Consider the following 18921-nt stretch of genomic DNA (forward strand, 5'->3'; position numbering starts at 1 on the left):
TCATGCTCCACCACTGCTCCATAGCCCAGTGAAACTACACAATGGATGGGAGCTACTTCCCCAAAAGGATGCATTTAGAGCCCCATGAAAAAGAAAGATGATCCAGAAGCACCACTATGTGCTTGCTAGGAAATCAGTGACTGGTACGAGGGGGGAAAGGCAAGGCATGGTACCTAATAACTTCCTATTGTGAAGTACAGAGGCAAAGCAGTCACATGGATGCTTGATAGAAATGCTACTTTCCTATCTGCTGTATTTGGGGATGTGATGGAGAACCTGTTGAGACTAATCAAATATAATGACTGGCCACTTTTAGTGATTCAGCGAGGGTTATTGTAAAAAGAAATTTGGAAAGGTCTGTAGGGACTATGAAAATCTGGGTAGGAAACAGATGTGGGGCATAAGTAGTGGTGCTGTATCTTTTTTTCAGTGAAAAGTTTAGATTTTAGAACAGAAAAGAACTGGAGAGAATTTATTTAAAATTTGGTGTTCAAGAATTAACTGCCAAATCCAATGGGCTCAGTCTTCTTGATTTTTCCGTAGTATTAATCAAGTTTACCTCCTAGACCAAGGTATCTTAACTATTTTTGTATTATGGACCCTTTTGGCAGTCTGGTAAAGTCTATGGCTTACATGAAATAAAATATGCAGAATTACAAAGGAAACCAATTATAATGAAATATACTTCTCAAAATATTTAAATAACAAGTTCATGGATCCCAAGTTAATAACATCTGTCTAGATAATTTGTCCTCCTTGAGGGTTAATAACACTGCTCTTACCCCTGTGGCTGTTTTTTCTCCCTGTATTATCATCCTTATCCTATCCCCTATGCCAGGACTGCTAAGGGCTTGACCTGGGCCCTCTATTCTTCTCTGTCTAAACAGGCATCAGCTCTCATTAACTCAACTGTGGCCTTTATGTAGACTTCCAGATCTAGCTCTCTAGCTTCAGGCTCAGATGACCAATTGCTTATTGGATATCACCAACTGGATGTCCCAGAGGCATCGTGAAATCAATGTTTGAAACAGAAGTAATTATCTACCCTTCCCCCATCCTCTCCTTTCCCAAATCCCCCCACCCTTTTGAGGGTACTACCATTGTCTCAGCTTCACAACCTCAAAATCATCTTAAATTTTATTCCAAGCATTCACCAAGTCTTGTTGATCCTACCACCACCGTGTAGCTCTCATCCATTTCCGTTTCTTTTCCTCCTCTCCTCACATGGCCACCACTGTAGTTCAGGTTCCCTGACTATAGTGGCTCCCATTCTCCAAATAACTGCCAAAGTAATATTCCTAAAGCACCTATCTGTTCAAAAGGCTCCATCCAATGGTTGGTTCCCTTTTGACTCTAATTTAAAATACAAATTCCTTGACTGGCTTTTAAAGCACTTCTCAGCCTGGCTCAGGCCAACCTTACCAGGCTTAGTGCACATACTCTCCATCACACCTTCTATATTCTAGTCCAAATGACCTTCCTGCTGTTTCTTACATGTAATACTCCCAGGCTCCTCCCCCATCTTCATGCATATGCTGTCTCCCAGGTCTGGAGGAAGCAGCAATTGCTCTGGGCTTTATCTAAGTGTTGTATATTCCTAAATGTTAACCATAGTGCTTAATAAGGCTTTGTGATATTTGGAGTTGATAAAATGGGCAGTGGTATAGCACCATGTATCAAGATGATACTGAACTGAGGGTAGCATAGTGTGTGGAAATGGAGATTTCAGAACTGGGGTCTGAACTAAGGTCTTTCCTTATTAGCTGCATGACAATCTAGTAAGTTAGTAATTGCAAGTTAAAGTCTTAATTAACAGGGATGAGAATACTTGTAACATCTACTTCACAGTGTTGTTGGGATGAAAGCATTTGTAGACCTTAAAGCTCTCTGTATATGAGCTATATGTTCCCAGATAACTGTGGAAATCCACAAAGCTTGGGAAACATGGTAGAAAGCATCTGGGTTAGTATAAAAAAAGAAAGAAAAAGAAGTAATAATGTTATGGTAGTATGTTACTAACTACCCAGCCAGGGGGAGGAAAATGGATGAGTTCCTGATAAAGATCTCTAAACTAGCACTGAGTCAAGATACAAAAATACTAAGAGATTGTGATTCTTTGGACATTTGCTACAAGTTTAGTTCCACTACACTAGCAAATTCCTTTAAAAAATTTTTAAATTTTCAACATTCACTTTTATAAGATTTTGAGTTCTAAATTAAACTAGCAAATTCTTGATTGAACTTTTGGACATGTCATCTAACAAGAAAAGTTTTGAACAAAAAAGTAGAAACTATAATCCTGAGAGAAGATGACCATGTCATTATAGGCTTTGTAGTAGCCAAAAGGAATATGTTAGACATGATGAAATGTCTCTGAGCCTTTTGCAAAGTAAATTTTATTAAGTTTAGAAAATAAGCAGTTGAATTCCTATTGCCAGGGAATAATCAGCAATCAATCAATTAATAAGTATTTATCAAATGCCTGTTTTGTGTCAGGAACTGTGCTAGGTACTAGGGATCCAAGTACAAAGAATGAAGCAATTCATAAAAAGCTTACATGCTAATGGGGGAGACAGGAAGTAGAGATGTAAGTACATTAAGAGCATAAATTTTAATAGAAATATATCAAATACAAAAGTAGTTTTGGAGGGAAGGCACTAGTGGGTTGAGGGATCAGGAAAAACTTCATGAGGAACATCATGCTCGAACTAAGTCCTATAAAGTCCATAGCGAGGGACTCTGTGAAGCAGAGGCAAGGACAGGCTCTGCATTCCAAGCATGAGGGGCAGCTGGTGCAGAGGAACAAACAGCAAAGAAGGCTGTGCTGGCTGCACTGCAGAAAGGAGCTGATATTATCAGTGACCAATGAGGCCAGAAAGACAGGTTGGAGCTAGGTTGTGTAGGGCTCTAAAAGCTAACTGGAGGAATTTATATTTTATCCTAGGAAGCACAGGAAGTCACTGGAGTTGACTGAACAGGGGAAGCACTACATTTTAGTGGTAGTGTGTAGGGTGAACTAGAGAAGTGAGAAACTTGAGGCAAGGAGACTAATTTAGAAATTATTAATTATATAATTTAGGTGAGAAAGACCTGAACTAAGGTGGTAGTGAAGTGAGCAGAGAGAAGGATTGCTTGCAAGAGATGTTGTGAAGGGAAATCAGCTCAAGAGTGAAGAGGGACTCTATGAAAGAACAAAATCCAATTACAAATGATACTAATGAATAAGAAAAGGGGGACAGGGCTAAAGAGTAATATAACTATACAAGGAGTTGTCTGACAAAGTCATTCAAAAAGAATACATAAAGAAGACAGAATGAGAGGCATACAACTAAAGGAGCACATAAAAGATTGGCAAAGGATTATCAAAACAATTTCAGGAATGAGAAAACCCAGTATTATTTGTGTAAAATGTTTTGGACAATAAGAAGGGTATGTTTTGTGCAAGAAGCCAGACAAGGATGGAACTAGCCTAATGCTTGATCTTCAGAATGGAAAAGAAAAAACAAAAGCTGGAAATTGGTACAAAAGATAGGTGAGAGGAGATTGAGTCCCAACAACTTAGCTTTTAACCCATGTTACCTCATAATTCAAATACATCCATGTCTCAAGCTAGAGATTCTTAATTTTCTATGTGTCATGGACCCACTCTGCAGTTCAGTGAAGCATATGGACTTGATCTTTTAAAAAAAAATTCATAATCAAAAGAAATGCTAAATTTCAATTAGAGGTCAGTAAACATGAAGATGTAATTTTTCTCCCCCATTAAAGCTGATGGACTCCCTGAAATCTATTCATGGAACCCAGGTTAAGAAGCCCTGCCTTAGGCTGAAATAATTTATGGGAATGAAGAATGGCTTTTAGCAATCTTTTAAGGAATTTTGTTGACAGTAAAGAATTACAAACAAAGTAGATGTCCGTGAATTGGGGAATGGTTAAACAAAGTGGTAACTGAATGTAATGAAATATTATTGTGCTGCGAGAAATGATGTGTGTTATGAATACAGAGAAGCATGGAGAGTTCTACATGAACTAAAGGAAAGTAAGACAACAGACACAATGACCATAACTGTGTAAAATAGAAAGAACAGCCGTGCACACAGAAAATCAACAGTGAATGTGACAGAATTATAAAGATCAAGAAGAACTGGACTGAAGAGATTGGAGGGGGCACTCCCAACCCAGCCCTTCACAGATGTGGGAGAGCCAGAAGTGTTACAAATTGCACATGTTTTCTGACTTTTTCAATGTATCAATCAGTTGTGATTTTTTAAAAAAGAAATTCTGGCAAACAAAAAAGATTCCAGAAGCTTGAAAACAGACATAGGTATCATTTTTTTAAAAAGGAGGAGGTAGACTACCAAATATTTGCAGTTAAGACAATGACTAACGATAGCCCCAGGATTACTAAAGAAATGATTTAGGAACACTTTGGGAGTATTCACTAGGAAGGACCCATTGCGGGTTCCATAAGAACAAATCACAGCAGGCTGAATCTCTTGTTTCTGAGAGGATAGAGCAGGGGAATGTTGTAAAAGAGAATATCTGGGTTTTAGCAAGACATTCGATCAAGTCATGGACAAAGTCCTTGTGGACAAGATGGGAGGCATATGTGCTACAGGAAGTACAGTTAAGTGAGCTGCTCCAAAGAAGACTGATTGATGGATTCATATCAACCTGAAGAGAAGTCTCAAGTGACCTGCTATGCCATAGGACTTTGCTTTGGACTCTGTTTTGTTCATTATTTTTATCAATAACACTCCAAGTCCTATCTGTGATTTTCCATTTTCTGTTGTCTGTGCCTGGAGCCCTTCCTTTCTTATCTGTGCTCTCAGACTCCCTAGTTTCCTTAAAGGCTCAGTTCAAATGCCACCTTCTACAAGTAGCCTTTCAAAGTCTTCTCAATCCCTTCTTGCCATCCCTCAAGCTGTCATGTATCAGCTTTGTATTTACCTGTATATGTACATATTTGTCTCTCCCAGCTAGACTGGAAGCTTCTTTTGGGATGGTACTGTTTCACTCTCATCTTTGTACAAAAGTCAACTATACAAGAACAGGAGAATATTTGTAGATATCAGATGATGTGAAAAATACTTCCAGTGAATTCAACATAAATAAAGGATGGAAAATGACTGCGATCCTAAACTACATTAATACAATTGTACTGTCCTGAACCATGCTTCCCCCAACCTCCTTGAAAAGATAACAATATAATAATAATAGGTGACTCCACGTTCTCTCCTCTCATCTTCCTCTTAACCCCTTATAATCTGGCTTCCTACGTTATCATTCCACAGAAACTGTGCTCTCCAAAGTTACCAATGATTTTCTTACTTGTCAAATCCAATGGCCTTTTTTCTCAATCCTCATGCTCCATGACCTCTCTGTGACCTTTGACACTGTTGATCACTCTCTCCTCCTTGACATTCTCTTCTCTCAAGGTTTTTGGGATACCACTCTTTCCTGGTTTTCTCCCACCTTTCTGATTGTTCCTTCTCAGTCTCCTTTGCTGGATCTTCCTCCAAATCACATCCTCTAACCATAGGTGTCCCTCAGGATTCTGTTCTGGGTTTTCTTCTCTTCTCCCTCTATACTACTTAGTGATTGCATCAGCTCCCATGGATTCAGTTAGGATTCCTGTGTTGACAAATCTCAAATATATATACCCTACCCCAACCTCTCTGCTGACCTCCAATCCTTCATCTCCAACTGCCTTTCAGACATCTTGAACTGAATGTCCATTAGATATCTTAAACCTGACATATCCAAAATTGAACTCATTATCTTGCCCCCTAAATGCTCCCCACCAACTACCTTCCCTATTACTGCAGAAGGCAACACCATCCTCACAGTCCCTCAGGCTCACAATCTAGTAGTCATCCCAGACTCCTCACTATCTCTCAACTCTCATTTCCAATTTGTTGTTAAGGCCTGTTGACTATGCCTTTGCAGCATTTTTAAAATATGCCCCTTTCTTTCCTTTGACACTGACACTACTCTTGTGAAGGCCCTAATCTATTATACCTATCACACCGTAGAACACATAAGCAAAGCAGAGGTTTATTTGAATGTATCTGTATTGTCTTAAAAGTGGAATTTCTTTTAAGCTTCTATCTCCTAACTATATCATCCACTGCAGAATCCAAGGGGTTATTGCTATGTGTTTTGCTACAATTTATTATGATTACTGCTATAAGACTCCCACCAAAGGCAATTGAAATATTGCTCTCCCTATATCAAGTCTCTCCCCACTCCAATCATCTTTCATTAAGCCACCAAAATGATTTTCCTAAAGTGCAAGTCTGTCAATGTCACTAGCCTAATCAATGAATTCCAGTGACTCCCTATTGCCTCCAAGATCCAATACAAAACCCTGGGTTTGGTGTTTGAACACTTCATACCCCTCCTGCCTTTCCAGTCTTCTTATATCTTACTTTCTGTCATGTAGTCTTCAATCCTCTAACAACAGCCTCTTAGCTGTTCCATGAACAAGACACTCCATCTCCAGACTCCTGGCATTTCCTGTGCCTCTGCTCCATGCCTGAAATGTTCTCCTTCCATCTCCACCTACTGACTTCTCTGGATTCCTTTAAGTCCCAACTAAAATCCCATCTTGTACAGAAAGCCTTCCCTCTCTTAATTATTTTCTATTTATACTGTAGATAGTGCACTTGTTTTTGTCTGTTGTCTCCCTATTAGACTGTGAGCCTGCTGAGAGCAGGGGGTGTCTTTTGCCTTTTTGTTTCTTGAGTGCTTAGCACAGTGCCTGGTACTAAGCATGCACTTAATGTTTTTTGACTGACTGACTGACACACTGAGAACAAGAGGTAATAGCTCTTTCTATGGTCAAACCATATTTGAAGCAGTGTGTTTAAGACTGGGCCACATTTTAAGTGGTCCATTAACTAGGGAGAAAAAGGTTGTTCAGAATAAGCAATCAAGACAGAGAAGAAGCTTTGCAAGCATGTACTAGAAGGATTTGTTGAAGGACTTGGAGAAGAAAAACTCTAAGTATTTGAAAGGCTACCATGTGGCTGGGGATTCAATTTGTTCCGTTTGATCCCAGAACCGAATATTTAGAGAATAATTTTTAGAGATTTAGAGAAATTTGGGACTGGGCATGGTGGTGTACACCTGTAACCACAGGAAGGTTTAGGCTGGTGGATCTCTTGAGCTTGAGAGCTCTAAGCTGCAGGAGGTTATGTTGATTGGGTGTCCTCATTAAGTCTAGCATCAATATGGCAAGTTCCTGAGAGTGGGGTGGGGTGGGGGCATCTGGTTGCCTAAGGAGGGATGAATCAGCTCAGTTAGAAACAGAGCAGGTCAAAGTTCCCATGTCAATCACTAGATGGAACCGATCCTCAAGTAAGGCCCTGTACTTGTAGCACAGGTGAGGCAGGGTGACCTAGTCTTTAAAAAAAGAAATGACTGGGAAGGAGATTGAAATGGACCCTTTAAAAATGAAATAGGCTTCTTTGTGAGATGAGTTCCCTGTGGCTGGAGGTCTTAAAAGAGAGGCTGAAGATTGGATGTTGGGAATTCTGTAGAGGGGACTCTTAGTTCAAATAAAAGGTTGGACTGAACGCTCTCTGAAGTCTCTTCTAGATCTAGGATTCTATGCTTGAATAAGACATGACTCAACAACAAGTCCTAAAGGCTTTTCAATTGTTTCACAGCTGGGCAAGACTGGACAGAGGGCAGCTGGTTCACATCTAAAGATAGTAGTGGCCCCATTAGGGAAGGGGATTTAAGTCCAGAGAAAATGAGTTCTCTAGCTAATAAGATGAAAACTTGCTAACGGGGGCAACCACAGCATCATCCCTGGAGCTTTTCACATACAGTTTGGCAGAAAATAGCAGAGCAACAGGGAAAAAAGGGGTCCAAGGAGAGAAAAAATAACCATAGCACCATGTATAAGAAGAGAAAACATTAATTCATCCATTCATCTAGTCAGCACTGGCTAAGAAAAAGAGACCAAGTTAAAAATGGAGGAAAACCCAGAAACTCTACAACCACAGACCCAAGGCATCTTGTTTCTTGACATCAACTTCTATAAAATGGCTCTCCTGGCTTCTGAGAAGGAACATTTCCCCAGAACCTTGCTTCAATGAAGAAAAGATTTCTGGTGTGAACTAAGAATCCTTAACCAGAACCGTTAAAGGAGAAGGACATCTTCAAGGCACTTTTGCATAGTTACAAGAGGTACAAGACTTCCTAGGTTGCCCCAGGAGCATGACCTGGAACTTGGAGTAATAATCCCTTGGGTTCTGCAATGGAGGATATAGTTAGGGGGTAGAAGCTTGAAGGAAAGTCCCTTCTTGAGATAGTATAGATACATTCAAATAAGTCTCTGCTTTGTTCATGAGTTCCAAGGAATGAGAAGTTGCCCCCTCAATTTCTTGGCCTGCAGAAACTTCTAAGAAGTACATTTGGAAAATCTGTATTTTAAAAGCAAATTATATAAAGGACAATTAAGAGTAATCTTGTGGGGCAGAGTAGGCATGGCTGAGGAAATTCCACTTAGTGCAGAGCATACTGCCAGGAACATGATTCCAATGACCCCAAACAGAAAAGCAGCAGCAATTAACCATAGGAAAAAAGACCTGACCAAGGGACTAGGGGCTTAGGGACCACTTACCGCTCCTGATGAATGCTTCCCCCAGATGAAACAGTTCAGCACAAAGCAGATGCCAAAGACTACCCCAGGATACAGCATTGCCGTCTGGTGACAAGAGTGAATCAGGTTGGCTTGAGGGAGCTGCCAGCATTTGAAGAGTGTCTCCCTGCCCTACACAGAGCTCCCTGTGCAGTGTCTTTCTCCCTGGGGAGTATTCTCTCTTAACAGGTGGGACAAGCCAATAAGGACCCTCATTCTATGGTCAATGCTGCTGCCTAAGTCAGGATTTTAACTGCACTGCAAATTTCTCAAGTTAATCATAGGCAACTATACCCTCCAACTGCCTAAAGCCCTCCCCAGTAGGGGCAACATACTCCTGGCAGTTGTACATTCATGGTTTTCAGATCACAGAGGAGTACAGTGTTTTGCTGCTTTGAAGGACTGTTTCTGCTGTGACATCTTATGAATATGCATAATTTTATCTGAAAGAACCAACATCACTTCCCAAAAGGTTTAATGTTCTTTTGAGACAAAAAGCTATCTCTGCAAGAAGATGCCATGTAATTCTTTGAGTTATCATTTCTACTGATATTATATTTTTATCTTATGCATTCAAAGCCTGGACTTTCTTTCCCTTCGTCACCAGTTCTGAGAGGGACAAAGGGACACATAGTGCTCTCATCTGATAGGAAAATACCCCTAAGCACACATGGCAATGGGATTCTTTTAATTCAATAAAAAGTCATCTCCTTCCTGTTTTTTCTCTTAGCCATCAGTCCTCATTGTTCTTTTAAGCAGGTTTTAAGGCAAAGAGTATGTATGGGGAAGGAGTCTCCAAATTTCTCCAGCCCTGTGTATCTTAACTTCCATTGTACTGACCCACAATTCTTTCCCAGGATTCTTTGTTCTCTGAGTTGTCACAATTCTTCAAAATCCTACCCCACAACAAACTTTCTTCCCAGGGTTATCTTTTCCCTAAAATCTAGCACTGCTCCAAATAAATGAATAAAAAACATTCAGGTCTGCTGAAGAAAACCTCTGCTTCCAAGGTAATACTGGGAAGGGTTAGGATAAAGAGAGCTACTCACACAGAAGGCTCCTTTCTTCCACCGATGACCCTTCAAGGTCCGGTATAGACGTCCAGCTGAAAATCCACCAAAAACCCTGTGAGAGAACATTAGGAATTATTCTAGTTAGGGGGAAGACTCTTTAGAAAGAAAAATAAAGACCATAAAGAAGATTTCCTCCCAATCCACCCTTCCCAAATAATGAGTATACAACCTACCCCATGAACATGAAAAGAAAACAAGCTGTGGTCATTAGAGCCCCCCGGCTGGAGGGAGACAGCATTCCCAGCATAGCAACAACTGAGGAGGGAGAAGGCAGAAGTGAGGAGGCAAAGCAACATATTCCACACCCGTTTTTTGTACTCTCAGGGTTTTAACTGACTACAACTCCTTTGACCCATTCTGTTCTCAACATGGGAAAACCCTCTCTTTATAGCAGGTCGAAAAATGGCTGCTAGCTAGGTCTTTGCAATAGCTATGATTATTTCTGTAGCCTTAGTGATCATGGGAATTTGATCTCTAATCTTCAGGTAAGGAGTGGGGAGGGGAGACTGGGACTCCCTGGAACATATGATAGTCACTGATTAGTAAAAAGAAACATAAGGGACCAGTGTGGACAGCTTCTTCAAAGATGGCACTTGCCTGGTAGGAACGTAGAAGCCCAAGAAGTGGTGACCCCCTGGGTATCTGCTCTTACCTTTCTCTCTAAAGTGCTCCCTGGGCAAAAGAGAGTGACTAACCCACTGAATAAGACAGCCTGGCACAGAAATGGCATGAGCATCAGGACAACCACGACCCTTCCAGTCCCAAGATACCACTCACAGATGACAATCAGTATCATACAGAAGAGCTGAATTCCAGAGCCTAGCAGGGAGCTGAGAATCATGGGATATTGGGGGGGCCTGAAGACATCACCATGTACCAATTTCCAGCCAGATTCCTCCATAGTGTCTTCCTGAATCAAAAGTCCACAGAAATAGTACTGTGAGTCTATGTTACAGTGATTACCACCTAAGAAAGTTCCTTACTTCCTTAGCTCAAGCTCTGTCACTTCTGAACCCCTTCTCCCTTCCCTGATGCTAGGATGTACCCTCTCCCATTTCCCACCAAGGCCATCATACAATGTCGTCCTCCTTGTTATAGTTGGCAATGTCCTTTCGGAGAGTCCGGATGATGATCATACTGAGGATACCTGAAAGATGCACACAGGAGGACCCATCAGCTCCATTATGTGCTTCTCTTTCCAAAGCCCGTCAGTGTTTCACTGAAGACCGATGGGGTTTCTTCTCTTAGATGGACTATTGGATGTAGGGGATCAGGCCCCCGCCCCCCAGTTTGAGGAGACATCAGAGAGGACTATCGAGTCAATCTGTACCTGAACAGAGATCACCTTTTTGATATCCTCAACAAGAACTCACTCAGCTATTGCCTGCGGAGTTTTAGTAATGGAAAAACCCCCTGTTCTCACCCGAGACTGCCCAATCCCCTTTTGGATAGCTCTAATTACTAGAAAGTTTATCTTTATATTAAAAATAAAATCTGCTTCTCTGCACCTTCTAGAGATTTATGCTTTTTCTGTTCTCTGGGACCAAACAGAACGAATCTAACTGCTCTTTTACATAACAATTCTATCAAATATTTAAAGACAGAACTGTTACAGGACAGGGCACATAGTGACCCACTCTCCACTTGTAAGAAAGGCTATGATAGATAAAAGAGAAACAAAGGATGATTTTACTCTTGTGGGCCATTACTCTTACCACCCCCCAAAGGTTCCATCTTCCTGCTCTTGCCCCAGTTTGTAAATGGGGAGAGGACTGATATACAGACCTCCTCTACAATCAATATCTCTCTCACCTGAGAGGAAGAAGACCACCACAACAGAGTTAATGATGGAAAACCAGTGGATCTGCACATCGCTCATGGTCAGATAGGTATCCCAGCGGGAGGCCCATTTGATATCACTCTCCTGGGAGGAGAAACAGAAAGCAGGATTAGGTCTTTTTCAGTGGAAATTCTCAAAAATAAGATCATCCTCTTCCCTGCCCGAATACTCCAGCTCCTGCCTCACCTCCCAGTGCACAGAGTAGGTGAACAGTAGCTGATTTTCCTTTGTGGGATCAATTTCTTGCGGGGCAGAGCCTGCAGCATCAGGCAGGGTACACGAGTTCTTCTCATCCACCTTGAGGTCTACAGGAGACACAAACTTGGTCTGTCCCTGACAAGTTAGCCAAGAGCTCCAAAAGAGGCCCATTTCCTGGTGCTGAGACTCCCTCCCTACCCTTTACCCCACAAAATGTGAGCCTGGAGTCCTGGACTCTAGCAATTTGGCCTGGTGAGTTAGGGGCAGTACCCAATTTGCTATTTAAAGGGGAAGGCTAAGTTCACTCATCTCCCCAAAAGGTTCCACAGCTGGGAGATAGCAGGTTTGTTTGCATGAAACAGAAAGTACCAAGAGAGGCTGACTGAAGGAGTATGGAGATCTTTTAGAAAGAGGACTAGGATCACAATTCTAGCAGGACAACTTAGCTAAGCCCTCACATATCTGACATGATGTGCAGTCAGAGCACAGGAGTGACACACTCACAGTTCCATAGCACTTTAAGATTTACAAAACACTATCCTCACAGCTACCCTGAGAGGTAGTACTGCAATAATTATTTTCTTCCATCTTACACATAAGGAAACTGAGACTCACAGAGGGGAAATGACCATCCAAAGTACCAAAGCTAGAGAACATTTGAGCTGAGATTTGAACCCAGGTTTCCTGATTCTAAGTCAAGGGCTCCTTTCAGTACATTATACTCTGTAGGAGGCTACAAGGCCCAAATCTGATGCCTCCCAGAATGGAGGTGAAGGAAGAGGCTCCTGAAATGGAAGTGGGTGCTCTTTGTCAGACTCCAGCCTCTCTCAGTTTTATGAATCAAACCAGAACTCAAGCTCTTACCTATCTCTGCAGCTAGAAGCACTCTGGTTGTGGAATCCCAGCCTAGTACCCCTTTGACCATGGCCCCCCACTCACCCTCCAGTCTGATGCTCTGGGGAATCACCTCAAAGCGGACGACACGATAATTGTGCTCCTGATCTTCTTCTACATCCTCTCTGTGATAGTAAAGGATGAAGGAAAGATGATTATGTAGATAGATCTGAAACAGAAAGAAAAGGAAAAATAAATATACATATCAATGGCTAGATGAATGGCAGCATGGAGCAGTGGTTACAGTTGACCTTGAAACCAAGAAGACCTGTGTTCAAGTCTTGCCTCTTATATAGACTTGCCTTATGACCTTGGACAAATCACTTAATCTCTTAGTGTTTTAGGCGACTCTCTAAGACTATAAATTACATAGAGGGTTCTGACTTGCATTGGTAGAGGAAGTTTCCTCATCTGGAAGTTCATCATCCCCATGACATCCCAGGTCCAGTCCCTATCCCTATCTATATTCTCAGTAACATCCTTCTCTTGAGGAGGGCAGGCATGACCCAGGGTTCTAGAAAGCAATGCACTGGGAGGAGTACAGTCACTGGGAAGTCCTACCAAGTGAAAAAGGTACAGTGTACAATACAAGCTCAGCAACACATTGTGTGTCAGTCACTCTTGGTACAGCCTAGCTATCAGAATTCAGGGAGGCTCACCACCTCCTCAGGTGGTAATCTGTATCCTGAAAGAAGTTCCCACCCTGAGGAAAACATGGATCCTTGTATGGAGAGTCAACTGAGTTACCCCTACAGAAGTTATCACTTGGTGAGAAGACTAGAGGTGGAGGACCAGTTAGAAGACAAAAACAAAAATCCCTTCACTGATTTTCCTGCCTCCAGGCCCTCCCTACCATCCAATCCACTCTGCCCAGCTACTTGCCTTTCCTAAAATGCCTCCTAGATCATGTCTCTTTGCTTCTCAAAAATCTGCTATCGTTCCTACTCCTTTTGGAAAAATTCCAATGTCCTTCATGCAGCTTTCAGGAACTCCCATAATGCCCCTTGCCTATGTCTCCAAACTGTCCCCTATCCCTCTCCTACCTGAATTCCAGATAGATTTACTTCGCCATGCCCAAACAGTTCTTTTCCTTCCCTCTTATTACCAGATTTCTACTCCCCTTTCCAAGCCCAGTTCAATTTAATGCATAACCTATGCCCTGACTATAGCTTGTACTCTTCCACATCTTCAACCTGACTTGTGCTACAGCCTCAGCGTCCACTTTGACCTGTTGAATTCTGAAATGCTATCTCCTCCATGAAGTCTTATGGGTCAGTAACCACATTCCTCTCTCCCCTTCTTCTGAATTCCTACAGTCGATATCATTCAATTGCCCCTTTCTCATTCTAACTTGTGAGCTTTCTCTTCATGTCTTGTCCCCTTCTTAGCTAGACTGAGACATCTTGTAATTCTTTGTATGGTCTTGAGATGGTCTTGTAATTCTCTGTATCTCCTTAAGCCCCTATCATAGTGTCCTACACAGAGAAGACTTTCAAGAAGTCAAGATCAGTGACTGACTGGTTATAATAGTTCAGTATTTAGATTGGTTGCTTATGGTACGGATGCACTGGACTGGATGGTCCCTTCCCATGTTTAAATGGTTTCTCACCAAATCTTCTGTGCTATAAATTTAGGCTTTAACATCACCTCTTCAGATCCCCATCTGGCATCCTACGAATATAAATTACGGACAAGAGATTCCTCAGCACTTGGAACCTGTTTACCTTTGAAGCATCTGCGAAGCCTAGCCTGTAGCCATGCTCAAACTGCACTTCCTTCTCCTTCTTCTTGCCCTCATCATCCCGGTTTGAGTATAGCTCCAGCCGAGTGGCCACAGGTAAGTTATCTGCAATGCTGAAATGGCAAATCCCCAGTCAATCTCTCCAGGTTTGCCCCAACTGGAAAACCACCCTCTCTAGGACATAAGAGGAAGAGGAGAAGGAAAAGGAAAAGGAGAGTTACTCACAGGTGGACATAATAATCCTCATTGATGCGTTCAGCCACAAGTTTGCTCTGCTCAACTGTTAGCACCACGGGCTTTCGGGGCTGGTAACACAGGACCTCACATTTCTTCTCGCTGTTCATTAACACTTGGAAAGGGGTGTTGACAATCCGATCGCCTCTCAGCACCTCTCCTGCCACATGAAAGAGACACAGAGACAAGAAGTCCATCACAAACCACCTGCTCAGTCTCAGCAGAGGCTTAGCTCTTCTCTATCCCCAAGGGACAGGGTAAATTTGTAATAACAGATAACATGTGACTTATAATGTTTTATAGAGACATTATTTCATTTGATGTTCACAATAATCCTGAGTGGTAGGCAAGAACAAACATTATCTCTATTTCACAGATGAAGAAAATGAGGCACAGAAAAAGTCATTTGCCAAAGTTATACGGATGGTATAAGATAGGTCCAGCACTTTTTCCTATTATTTGCTTAAGCTACTTCCTCTAAAAAGGGAAGAAGATAAGGAGAAAGTGAGAAGAATTTAGCAAGATATTTTTGAAACAGAAAATTCACCTAAAACAAGAATATCCTGGAGTTCTCTCTTTTTGACACACAGCAGTCCTATCCATTGCTCTGTGTCACATTTTTCAGTTGTGAGTCAATGATTATGCTACAGGAGTAATAATAAACTATGAAGACCAAATGTATAAGAATATAATTTATTGTTCTAATTAAACAAAAACAATAACAAAATTAATTTCAGTATATTTAATGATAGTCATAATACAAAATGTATTTCATAACGGAGAAGGCAAGTCACAAGTTGACACATCAGTCTTCCTAACCTGCTCAGCAGTCAACTGGTTCCATAACATACATAGTAAGCAGTCCACTGTTATTAGTGTGACTTCTGCACACCCAAAGCATTTCTTAAACATTTGGGGAAAAAGGAAGCAGAGGAATAGAACACAGTAAAAAGTTTCTCTGGGGTCTACACAAGATCCTTGGAGACATAAGTCAGGAAGACTCACATACAGGTTTTCCTACTTTTCCTACTGGCAGGAGGGAAAGAGTTAAGAGGAAAGGAGAATTGGGACCCTCAGCCTTTTCCCTCAACAATGGTAGTCAAGAAAAATCAACCAGGGGAAACTATGGCTCCATTTGACCTTCATTACTAGTTTCTTTTCCTCAGCTTGAGGCTGAGGACACTCCTTTCTTATCTTTTAGTCAATCCTGTTGGGTGCTGTCCTACTCTAAACACATCTAGCTGGCCCCAAGACCTCCGTACTTGTCCCATCTTAGATCCCAATACTCAGAAGTGGTAGAGCCTGGTAGCCAAATGCTCCAGGAACACCAGGTCATAGGTGCCCCCTGCTTGAGAATTAAAGAGGTCAGGGGTCTTGAGTCCCCCAGAACTACAGAACCTGATTTTATTGTACTCAGTTCCTTTGCTCTTCCCCTCCTCCCAAACAGAAGGAGGAAACAGGAGACAACAAATGACCCTCCTTTCTCTCAAGTCAAACATATACACTACTTAAAATTCCACCACTTAAGAGATTCATTTAAGTTAACAAGTAAACAACCCCAACAGATGCTAAAAGGGAGGCAATCCCCACCTTAGTGTGAATTAGTTAAATAACACTGTATTACCAGCTGAAATGTACTGTGATTGGTCAACAGTTTATTATACATTAACCAATTCCCAAAAAATGTTCCCCTATGTACATTTCTAGCAAAAATCTTCTAGCTTCCATAATAATTGACAACACTTGTAACTTTCTACTCTTTAAGAGGACTACTTCAACACTGGCCACAGTATTGGATATATCTGCCACCTTTTAGTTTTTGTCTTCACTTACATTACTATAGTCATCATGCACACAGTTCTTTTGATCTTGCTTTCATCAATCTGTATCAGTTTATATGCGCCTTCTCACATTTTTCTGAGTTCTCCAAATATTGTGCTTATGGCACAATAGTGCATTGTTTTCTTATAATTTGTTCAGTCTTTTCACAATCAACGGGAACCTACTTTGTTTACAGTTTTTTGTTTTCATAAGAAAAGCTGCTAGGAATACTATGATACATATAGGAATCACCAACTTCTTTGGGGTACAACACTCAGTAAGTAGTAAGACTGATAGGGCAACTAAGTAGCTCAATGCCTGGAGTCAGGAAGACTTATCTTTCTGAGTTCAAATACAGCCTCTGACACTCCTGAGCAAATCATTTCACCCTGTTTGCTTCCATTCCTCATCTGTAAAATGTGCCGGAGAAGAAAATGGCAAATCACTCCAGTATTCTTACCAAAAAAAACTCCAAATGATATCACAAAGTGTTGGATACTAATGAAAGGACACAACAAGAACAGTCAGACTGACAGGGCAAAAGGTATGAAGAGGTTAATAACTTTCTCACATTTCCAACTGGATCATATCCTAGATCTGTCAGCAATGAATTAGCATGCCTACTCAACACTGACTATTTCTCTTTTACCATCCATGTTTTACTATCTTTGTCAGTATGATAGGTCCAGGGGACACCTCAGAGGTGTTTTAATTTGCATTTCTCTTATTGTTAATGATTTTGGACATTTTAAAATATGATTATTGATAGTATTTCTTCTCTTGAAAACTTTATTCATCAGCTTTGAAAACATACAACGACTCAGGGATAGACTTAGAGATTTCTGTCAATTCCACATAGATTTTGGATGTCTGACATTTATAAAAAAAGCTGAATGAAAAACGGTTTTTCTTCTTCTTCTTGTACTCTTGTTCATCCAATTAATATACTTGAAGTGATCCATTTTGACTGTTATAATCTTACCAATTCTTAGTCTGGTTATGCATTTTCCCCCTGACCATAATTGTGAAATACACAATTTGGTCCTATTCTATTTTTCTTCGGACATCCGTCTTTATGTTTAAATCATTTATTTATTTGGAATTTACCAGAGGATTAGTCCAAATCTGCCTTCCTCTAACTTCCACCCAGTGATTCTTATTCTGCCCTTTGGAGCCAAAGAATATGACTAATCCCTATCCCATATAGCAATCCTTCAAATATTTGCAGATTATTATCATATCCTCTTTAGTTCTCTCTTTTATAGTTTCTTCACTCTTTATCTTACGACACAGTTCACAGAGTCATACCTCCCCTCCTTGGGAAATCTCCCCTATGTCAAGATCCCTCTTAAAATGTGGCCCAGGGGTGAATGTAATACTTCAGATGTGATGTGACCTGGGCAGGGTACAGTAAGACTATCACCTCTCGCTTTATGAATATTATATCATATTGTTGGTCCAACGCAGTCAGCCAAAATGCCCAGATTTCTTTTTATAGGAACTGGTGTTAAGTCATACCTATACATTTTAAACCCTAGTACTGGACTCAATAACATTTATCCCTGTTAAATTTTTATCTTACTAGGTTCAGTTTATTGATCTAACTTAGAGCCTTTTCTGAATCTCAATTCTGTTGTCATCAAAACACACTAACTTTGTTTTAGCTGCCAATTCATCATCACTGATTTTATGTCTTCACGCAAATTACAGATAAAACACTGAACCTGACACGGCCCCAAGCTGCCATTCAAGGCCTCTTTCCAAGTTCAACTCAACTCAACAAATGTCTATCAGATACTTACGAGGTAGAAGGAATTGTGTCCAGAATGGGGGACATGTAGAGCAAACTGAGAGATGCAGCAAGGTCTGGTCAGTAGAAAAATGACATAACCCACTAGACTTTAGTGGATATAGTGCTAGTCTTGAACTAAGGAAGTCCTTAGTTCAAGTCTGACCTCTAACACTTTTTTAGCCTGGTGACTATGGGTAAGTTAACTCCTTTAAGCCTTAGTTTTCTCATTTGTAAAATGAGGGTCATAATACTTATAGTACCTACCTCACAGAGCTGTTGTAAGGTTCAAATGGGATAACGTGCAAAACATTCTTCAAACCTTAAACTATTGTACACCAGTTATTAACATTAAAAAGACAAAGAGGAAGAGATAAGTACTCCTTTGATGAAGGCAGAATGCCATGGCATCAAGAGAGTCAGGGAAGTACCTGAACAAAGAATCTCCTGGAAGTGTTGGTGGTATCTGTGGAGGGGAGAGTGGAAGAGGAGAACTTTGGGCAGGAGATAATATCTGAGTGGAGCCTCAAGGGAAACGAAGGAGGAGGTATTCCAAGTATGTTTATAGAATGAGATAAGAGGGGCCTTCGACATAGATGGTAGAGGGAAGGACAAAAATGAAGGATAAGAGGGTAGCTCAGTCTGACTGGCACACAAAGAAGATGGCTAGATAGGTAG

General features: G+C 41.0%; 1 protein-coding gene across 2 annotated transcripts in view; it reads right to left on the bottom strand.

Annotated features, from left to right (window-relative positions):
• TM9SF4 (transmembrane 9 superfamily member 4) overlaps positions 1-18921 on the bottom strand; it is a 65735-nt gene that overhangs the window by 7302 nt on the left and 39512 nt on the right. For both annotated transcript variants that reach the window (XM_072631608.1, XM_072631609.1), the window contains exons 4-13: positions 14625-14793; positions 14383-14512; positions 12704-12827; positions 11753-11871; positions 11539-11650; positions 10803-10873; positions 10504-10636; positions 9900-9981; positions 9703-9778; positions 8636-8719 (exon numbers count right to left, since the gene is read on the bottom strand). In XM_072631608.1, the coding sequence (XP_072487709.1) occupies positions 8636-8719; positions 9703-9778; positions 9900-9981; positions 10504-10636; positions 10803-10873; positions 11539-11650; positions 11753-11871; positions 12704-12827; positions 14383-14512; positions 14625-14793 (1100 nt within the window). The remainder of the gene's footprint in view (positions 1-8635; positions 8720-9702; positions 9779-9899; positions 9982-10503; positions 10637-10802; positions 10874-11538; positions 11651-11752; positions 11872-12703; positions 12828-14382; positions 14513-14624; positions 14794-18921) is intronic.

The sequence above is a fragment of the Notamacropus eugenii genome, chromosome 1, assembly GCF_028372415.1.
Source record: "Notamacropus eugenii isolate mMacEug1 chromosome 1, mMacEug1.pri_v2, whole genome shotgun sequence".
Classification (NCBI taxonomy): domain Eukaryota; kingdom Metazoa; phylum Chordata; class Mammalia; order Diprotodontia; family Macropodidae; genus Notamacropus; species Notamacropus eugenii.